We start from the raw sequence: 9,138 nt of genomic DNA on the forward strand, positions 1-9,138 counted from the left end.
ATATGTACATGCCTGTATTTAGACCTCTATAAATGTCCTTTGCCTCCTAGTTCTTTCCTCTAGTTACTTTTACTTTTCTCTTGTCCCACTATTGTGTTCAGCTTTCATTCGGGTTTCAGTAATTCCTCTGTGTTACATTGATTGCCCTTGATTAAGCACCACCAGGCATCCTTCGCCCTCCTCGCCATCAATTTTAGATCACTTGTTGTTTCCTTGTCCCTGGGTTGGTGGACAACCCCCTTCCTTTCTCCTATCTCCCTCTCTGCCATGTTCCCCCAGAACCATCAGTCCTGTTGTTTTCTCCTCCAAATAGTTTATCCCGCCTGGCTTATCTAGATAGACACGCAGAGAAAATAATAAGCACAAAAACAAGACAAAGCCAAACAAAACAACAAAGGTAGACAGAACAAAACAACAACAATGCTTAACTTTTACTACTATCAGAAAATTTAGAATTTTCCCATGTGGGAATGTTTCCAGTTTTGAATACTTTTATTATTTTCCATGCTATACAGTGCCAACTGACTGTCTAGCCTATTTTAGAGGTTCACTTTGGAAATGAAACTTTTAACCTTAGTGAATTAGATCATGATCCCAATTCTACCTTACAATTCTGGCTAGATCAGAGGATGTACATTGGTACAGATAGCAACTGGAAACCCAGGGAATCCAGGACAGATGACTTCTTCAGGATCAGTGGTGAAAGAGGCGAGGCCTGGAGGGTGAAGGGAATGTGGGGTGGAAAGGGGGAACCGATTACAAGAATCTAGGTATTGCCTCCTCCCTGGGGGAGGGACAGCAGTACAGAGGGTGGGGGAAGATGTCAGACAGAGTAACTTATGACAAAACTATAATAAGTTGTGAATTATGAAGAGTTCATGAGGGAGGTGGGGTGTGGAGGGAGGGGGAAAATAAGCAACTGATATTAAGGGCTGAGGTGGAGAGCAAATGTTTTGAGGATGATGAGGGCAGCGAATGTACATATGTGCTTGACACAATGGATGTATGCATGGATTGTGATGAGAATTGTACGAGCCCTCAATAAAATAATTAAAATAAAACATAACGAAAAAAAAAAGAAATTTGACCTTGGGCCTTTTCAAAATGTTTATTATACAATTATTGCCAGAGTGCTACTAAGATGTGGTTGAGAAAGCTTCTTATAATTCAGACATGAACAGTTTTAGAATGGGAGATATTTTGAGAGAATGGTTTTCTTTAGTTTAAGACTGCCTGTTTTTCACTTTAGCAGGAACTCGGGAAGTGAGCTCCAAGTGTATTATGCCTCACCCAGGAGTTATCAAGACTTCTTGGAAGCCATCCGCAGAAGGGGAGATACATTTTACGTGGTGTCATTCCGAAGGGTAAGGTCACTTTTTTTGAGTCCCTGCTATGTGCAAGTCATTGGCTTGAATGCCTTGGATGTGCGATGCTCAGAAGGCAGTATAAAGCCCGCTATCACTTGGATGGAGTAGTGTAAGGTCTACAGGACATGCTTGGTGGTGTGAGCTAATTGTTCCACAACTTGATGTCAGTCTATTATCTTAAGTTTTGAAAAGCTAAAGTTCATAGTGATTTTTATTCTCTGTCATTCCTACAGCCATACTATTTGTTTATAACCAAACATGACAAGGTTTCTAGCTCGGCTTTGTGGTGGTTGTGCCCATTTTGGTTATTGTAAGATCAGAGAACTTGGGCTCCTGACGACTAAGGAGATTCAAAATTTCCTATGTTTTTAGTTATCGATGAAATATGGGATATTTGAAATAATTTTAAGATGGTATGTCAGGGCTCTGCCATTTTAAATTTCCTATGCTCACTATTTACTCAGACATTAGTATTCCCTTTCTGCATTGCATCAGCCTCAAAAGTTCTTTTCCAACAGCCAGGGGGCAACTGAGAGCAGAATTTCGGCAAGATTCCAACTGTACTGGCTGATGAGCGCTAAGTATCAACTTTAGTGTTGGCACAGTTATGCTTCAAGTGGGGGATAAACGTAAACTGTGAAATATGACGCCCAGGACTATGAAGAAGATATTTAATAGGTGCTGAAATGAAGATGTTAAGGTATAGGTTACAGAAGTTACCACAGAAGAATTTTTGTAACACTCAAGTAGTTTATTCTTTGACTCTGGATAATTTATCTATTATTTTTTGTAATTTTTGTAACACTCAAGTAGTTTATTCTTTGACTCTGTATAATTTGTCTATTATTTGATCAAAACAATATACAGTTCATATAAAGAAGTAGCAGTTGTCAAACCATCTGTGGAAATTAGGGTTAATTAACGTTTCCCTAGGTGAGAAAATACATAATTGTTACAGAGAAGATAATCCTAGCTTTAAAGAGATTGTGCTTTTGCAAACATTCTGCATAACACTCCTTGCATTTTGCATTTGTAAAAGTTATTACTCACTAGATTGCTCTGAACATTCCTGTTGGAACATTATTATTATTTTTCTCCTCCTCCTAACCCTTTGATGTTCTAGAAAAAAACCAGTCTTCCTCTGTCCAGGAAAACTGTAAGGACTGTTTTTCACCATCTGTTTTGCTTTTTCATTTCCTAATTACCGATGTGTCCTATCTTGGCATTTTTTTATCAAGAAAAAGTAAGGATAAGCTAGAACTAATTAGGTAACAATAGGTAAATATTTATTTATTTTTCCATCAGAGAAAAAGAAAGTTAATCTTGTCGTGATGATTCTAAAGTGTGTCAGGGAGCAGGAGTTCAATTCTTTATTACCTGGACTGCTCCTTCATTCCTTTGGCTCTTGCTAAAATGAAAGTGAGAGCGACAGTGCATCCCCTCCCACTTGATGTCCTCTTACATCTTTCAGTATAAAATCTTCTAACAGCTTCACCAAAAGGCAAGCAGTATTATTCTTGTGCAGAAGGGGATTGAGCTTTTCTCCAATTTAGATTCTAAATTTTATTGATAGAAAGAAATCATTCTAGTTAAAACTGTGTAATTATATTCAGAAATAGAAATATTCTAAAGTCAAGATTATGTTCAGCATAAACCAGACAATTACAACAGAGTCCAATTATCCTGTCGTTGGATATGTGCTCACAAGATACTTTAATATGTAGAAAAATTGATGCAGAAAGGTAAAATGGGAAGCAGAGAGATCACAGGCCAGTGGGTGCACGTGGATTCAAGTCATGTGGATTCAAGATCAGTGGAAACATGGCAAAGTGCTGACAACTCGCAGGGTGAAGCCACCCACATGGGCCCTACCCCTGCAGAGAGGCACAGAGGGCCCTGCAAACAGGAAGGGGAAGACGAAGTTCCCATCTTCTTGCTTATAGAAAGACCACACCCCCAAGGAGGCATCATCAGGCTGGGACTTGATTAACAGGTTGGTCTCCACCCCTATACAAGTGCAAGTTGACATCAAATCGTAACTAGCACAACTAATTATACCATTATGTCGTACACCCTCCTTGGGCTTCCAAACACTCCATCATACCCTGCCCCCCACCCCCGTCCCACTCTGGTGCCCATCTGCTTAAGTGATTTCCTCTAAAGTAAACTCACTCTTGGATATTGATTGAGCTCCTCTTGTAGGTCTGTAAGAAAGAATGCGTATGAACCTTGGCCCTGACAAATGTTCAGACATTTTTTCTTTTTCCTTTATTTTAACTTTCTTTGAAGAGGTTTTACTTCTGACATACTTACCTGCTCTATTTGCTTAGTTCCGTGACTCATAGCTTGTTTTCGGTTAAGTGTTTTTCCTCTTTCTGTTCTCCTGACTTCTTTTGATATGGTTTGGAGGACAGGCAGTAAGAAATAACTTTTTTCTCAAATTTCCAAGTCATTTTAAATGAGATAAAATTGATATATTCATTAAAAATTCAATTATATTTACTGATTTTTCCTTTTCTTTTATGCTGTCATGGATTAATCTACTTTGGGAGGGAGGGCAGTGGTAGATTAAAAACCATAAACAAAATGAATTTAATAGCACGGGACAGAAACATACTCCGAAAAGTTCAAGTAAAGTTAGATAAGCAAGTGGATTCCAAGGAGGGATGTAAAAGATAACATTGAGAAGAAAGGCAGGAAAATGATATTTACTTTCTCCTGTTGATAACTCCAGTCAGCCTTGAAACCCCATCCTTAGACTAGCTCTCTCATTCACTCATGGCTGGAGAAAGGGATTTTTTTTATCATACTGAGGAAGTCTCTCTGTAAGCCCTGGTTCTCTTTGGTTTCAGTGGTGATGAATGGTCATTTACGATCACACTCTCTGTACCACACGCTCCTGCTTGGTGTTTCTTTTTCAATGACACCAATGCCTACTTGAGCACATTGTTTCTTTATCGGACAGTATGGGTCTCAAATCAACAGTAGACACTTAAAAGTGTCTTTCATTAGTTAAAAAACAGACAACGACCTAAGGAAAAATGGAATTAAAAGATAATGGAATTTTTCCACCAACTTTTTGAAGGCTCCTTATATAATGTAACAGGGAAACCTAAACTGTAGCTATGTGCCTGGCCTCAGAGATGTTACATTCCCTCTCCCCCTCTCTCCCTCCCTCCCTCCCTCCCTCTGAACATACTCTGCATGTAGTACCTATTTGGGTATGCTACCCTTCTTGGTCTCTTATGAATAGTTTATTAGCAATATCATGTATGCAGTATGGACTACAAGGAAGAAACATACTCAGTAAACTTAAATTATAGAGACTTCTTGTAAGATAAACGAGGAACTGTGGCAGCACAGGAAACGGGCTCAGTAGCCACATTGCCCCTGTGTTCCTGTGCTTCCTAGGCTGGATGCGCGGTAGTACTAATGGAATATTGGAATAGTGGCTTGTCATTCCTGATTCAGCAGCAGCTTCCATGGTTCTCGTACTTGAGTCCTTTTGATACTTGCTCATTCAAATCCCCTTTAGGTAATATCGCTGTAGCCGCCTTGACTCCATGATCCTTGGTCTCTTTATTTGTGATCATGGAAATAATGTGGTTTCATGAAATGCATTCTTTGCTTTGTAAACCGCCAGCTTTATGCAGAAAGAACAACTTAAGTTCAACCTCTTCTTAGAATAAGATTGTAGAGCTGGATAAACTTAGAGTTTGATACACCCTTTAGTAAAACACACAGCCTTATTTGTTTCCAGTCCTCTCTTATTGGTCCTAAAAGGCTGACCTCTCACCTATACTGTCCGCTTTGTAAACACACTTACTACCACTGACATGCAGCCCAGGGCCAGCACTGAGTGCTATTGCATGGTAAGTTTTAGGTAAGTCACCGAGGGAAGTACGCATGATAAAAGTTTATTGTTTTTCCTAATAACATACAGGGTAGTTTAGCATCTGTTTTTGTAAGGGACTTTTTATCTATCTTACTGGTCCAAGAAGTAGCTTAAGCAGTACTGAGTTCCTGTAGAAGGTTTAGTTAAAGATGTATTAGCCAGAGATGTAGCAGCTTTGTGACTTGCCTCTGAACCTAAGCTTTAGAGCTGAAGAACTCATTTGGGTGAGATGTTGTTTACCAGCTTACTGTTTCAGTGGGTAGAAATTAGAGATCCTTGCATCCTCATGTTTTAATATTTTAGCAGAATAATGGGTGGATTGTTGTTAGACATTACTGATTTTTAAAAATCATTTTATTGGGGGCTTGTACAACTCTTATCACCATATATACATACATCGTGTCAAGCACATTTGTACATTTGTTGCCATCAACATCTCCAAAACATTTGCTTTCTACTTGAGCCCTTGGTATCAGCTCCTTATTTTTCCCCCTTCCTCTCCACCCCCCTTTCTTCATGAACCCTTGATAATTTATAAATTATTATTATTTTGTCGTATCTTACACTGTCTGGCGTTTCCCTTCACCCATGGCATTACTGATTTCTTTAGTCTATAATGCATGGTGGCTAGTGCCTAGATAAGTCCAAGCAGCAGGAGACAGAAACTTGAAAAGAGAAACTGTACGAAAGACCGATTCTTGCAGAAAAGTTGACCGTGTTTACAAACCAGGTTTCTTCCTGCCCCCTCCATAGATGACTATAAAGAAAAATTTTACATAGCCGAAATGGTATTTTCTAGATTAAAACATAATTCATACTTAACTAGATGATGTATTTCCTTAACATATTATACTTATTTCATAGAAATGTTTGTATTGTGTATGTGTATGTATTCAGAAGCAGGATAAATTCTTTAGTAATCAAAGGAAATTAGTTTCTATAACGTCTGCTTCAAAAGGATACACTTCTTTGGTTTCTGAGAATTCAACTTGTGCGTATACATGGGTCTTGGAGTTTGACCATTTTCTTATCTTCTTTCATGACCTTTTAACCAATTTCTTTCTCTAACCAGAAAAAATAAAATCAAATGTGAAAAATTGAGTATGGAGACACTTATGGTTTAAAAAGTCCTGATTCAGAAGAGAGAATTTTTAAAACCCCTTTAAAAGGCTTTTAAAAAGTATTTTAAAGTGTGCTTTCTTGAAATTCAAGTGTAAAGCCCAGTACAAAGTATTGAGCAGAGTTCTGGGAACCAGTTTGTAGAATTTACATTTTAGAAAAGTTTTTTTGAAGATATACATACAAACCACTCCATTTTAACAATACCTAGAGGTACAGCCCAGTAACACTGGTTACATTCAAGTTGTGTCACTTTTTTAAATACCCTTTTCCAAACTATTTCAGCATCATTAATACAAACTCACTGCCCCCCTAAGCATCTCATCTAACCTTTCAAATTGCTGGATATCAATTTGACCACATATAGATAAATCTTTAAAATAGTTCATTGTTCAAAGGCTTTGTTTTATAATTAAGTTATGTTATTGTTTGATGTGAACACACTTCGAGGAATGGTTTCAATGTAAGCTTAAAGTTTAAAAACATCTTCAGTGTCATATCTTTGGAGTTATCCAGCTTTAACCATATCAGAAAGTCTAAATTCCACGAGTATTTGAAATTCAGTATTTCATTTCCACCCCCACCCCCTTTAATCAGGGTTCTTCTACATTTGATCAAACATCTTTGATTACACTATTTGGTATTGAGAGCTGGGCAGTGGGCATGTCTCCTGTTTTCATAGTGGAGAAGGTGATAGATGCACATTGCTGTTCTTCCTCTGGGTCCTGACCTTCCTTCTTTCTCTGTTGCGCCTACCTAATGGAGACCAATTATACACCTTGGATGGCTGCTCATAAGCTTTTACGACCCCAGACACCACACAACCAACTAGAAGGTAGAGCAGAAACACCAACGACAGGATTAGGGCATTTTACTGCAATGTCCCACAAAACCATGACCCCTAAACATAGGCTGATTTTTCAAAAGTAAGTTACCTTTCTACTGAGGTGCCTGTGGGTAGATTCAAGCTAATAACTTTTTGGTTAGCAGCCTATCATGTAACTGTTTGTACCACCCAGGAGCTCCAGTAGAACTAGGCAATAGTTGTTGAATTCTGATTTAATTCTATTTTTTCTTTGTGTTTTGGTGCTGCTTTTGTTCATACATCAGAATATGTAATAGCAAAAAATGACTCTAATACTTTCAAGTTAATCCTGTGTCGTCAAATCTGCTGGTCAGTTTTATTGCAATTATAACAGTTCACAATTTTGTCAGTTACTTGATTATAAATTTGATACTTTAAAGGTTCTACTTGTGTGATACTAAAATCTGAACGATTACAATATACAAGGAATCTTTTAAAATTTTGTGAAAAAAAATCCCATGATCTCTTTCGTCCATATTTCCGCAAACTTTTTGAAGCACCCCACCAATAGCTTCAGATTTCAAACTCGGGAATAAGTTCAGTAGGCCTTGGGATTTGCAGGTTCTCTTTAAACAATATATGAAATTCCCAACGTGTGGGAGGAAATAACTGCTGCCTAACAAGGAAGCCGTTTAGCCCACACGTACAGGTGCTGTTTTAATCATTGTTGCTCTAGCTTTTCTCATAGAGAAGAATATTTTTATGTAAATGCGTTGTATCATAGATTTACATAATTCAGTGCCTATCTGGTTTGTCAAATACTTAGCATGAAAAGCTTTTGGTCTGGAAACTTCTGTTAAAAATGAGTCTCTGTTATGTGGCTTTAGGCATTTGTTCCTTGGATCTACAATGAGGTGTTGCTGAGCTGAATTAAAACACTTCAGCTATTTAGATTTTCGACTGCAAACTAAAATAACTTCATCTTTTGATAAATGATTGTTCAATTGTCTGTACAACTAGACTTGCAGGTAGAATAGCCATGAACAATGAATTTGTTATAACTCATGAATAATTTCAAGTCTCCAGAATCTCAGGAAGGTGAACAAAGCCAAGTTAGGACAGGGTCCCACTGCTCATTATTTGCTTGCTGTCTTTTCAGTAGTTTTAAAATTTTATGTGTTTTTCTTTTTTTAAATAATTTTATTGGGGACTCGTACAACTCTTATCACAATCCATACATTCATCCCATTGTGTCAAGCACATTTGTACATTTGTTGCCATCATCATTCTCAAAACATTTTCTTTCTACTTGAGCTCTTGGTATCAACACCTCATTTTCCCCCCTCCCTTACCACACCCCCTCCCTCACAAACCCTTGATAATTTATAAATTTTTTTCCCATGTCTTACGCTGTCCGATGTCTCCCTTTACCCACTTTTCTGTTGTCCATCCCCCAGGGAGGAGGTTATATGTGGATCATTATGATTGGTTTCCCGTTTCTCCCCCACCTTCCCCTTCCCCTCCTGGTATTGCTACTCTCATTATTGGTCCTGAGGGGTATATCTGTCCTGGATTCCTTGTGTTTCCAGCTCTGATCTGTACCAGTGTACATCCTCTGGTCTGGCCAGATTTATAAGGTAGAATTGGGATCATGAATCATGATAGTGGTGGGGGGAACATTAAAGAACTAGAGGAAAGTTTATGTTTCATCATTGCTATACTGTACCCTGACTGGCTCATCTCCTCCCCGCGACTCTTCTGTAAGGGGATGTCCAGTTGCCTACAGATGGGCTTTGTGTCTCTACTCCGCACTCCCCCTCATTCACAATGATAAGATTTTTTGTTCTTTGATGCCTAATATCTGATCCCTTTGACACCTCGTGATCACACAGGCTGGTGTGCTTCTTCCATGTGGGCTTTGTTGCTTCTCAGCTAGATGGCTGCTTTTTTAT

The 9,138-nt window shown here is 38.4% G+C and overlaps 1 protein-coding gene across 6 annotated transcripts in view; it reads left to right on the forward strand.

Annotated features, from left to right (window-relative positions):
• Positions 1–9,138, forward strand: part of ATF6 (activating transcription factor 6) — a 223,077-nt gene that overhangs the window by 110,747 nt on the left and 103,192 nt on the right. For 5 of the 6 annotated variants that reach the window (XM_045297893.1, XM_045297895.1, XM_045297890.1 and 2 more), the window contains one exon: positions 1,250–1,364. In XM_045297893.1, the coding sequence (XP_045153828.1) occupies positions 1,250–1,364 (115 nt within the window). The remainder of the gene's footprint in view (positions 1–1,249; positions 1,365–9,138) is intronic. The other variant, XM_045297892.1, reaches the window with a different exon arrangement.

The sequence above is a fragment of the Echinops telfairi genome, unplaced genomic scaffold, assembly GCF_000313985.2.
Source record: "Echinops telfairi isolate 266 unplaced genomic scaffold, ASM31398v2 ScPeMD7_7424;HRSCAF=8462, whole genome shotgun sequence".
In the NCBI taxonomy this organism is placed as follows: Eukaryota; Metazoa; Chordata; class Mammalia; order Afrosoricida; family Tenrecidae; genus Echinops; species Echinops telfairi.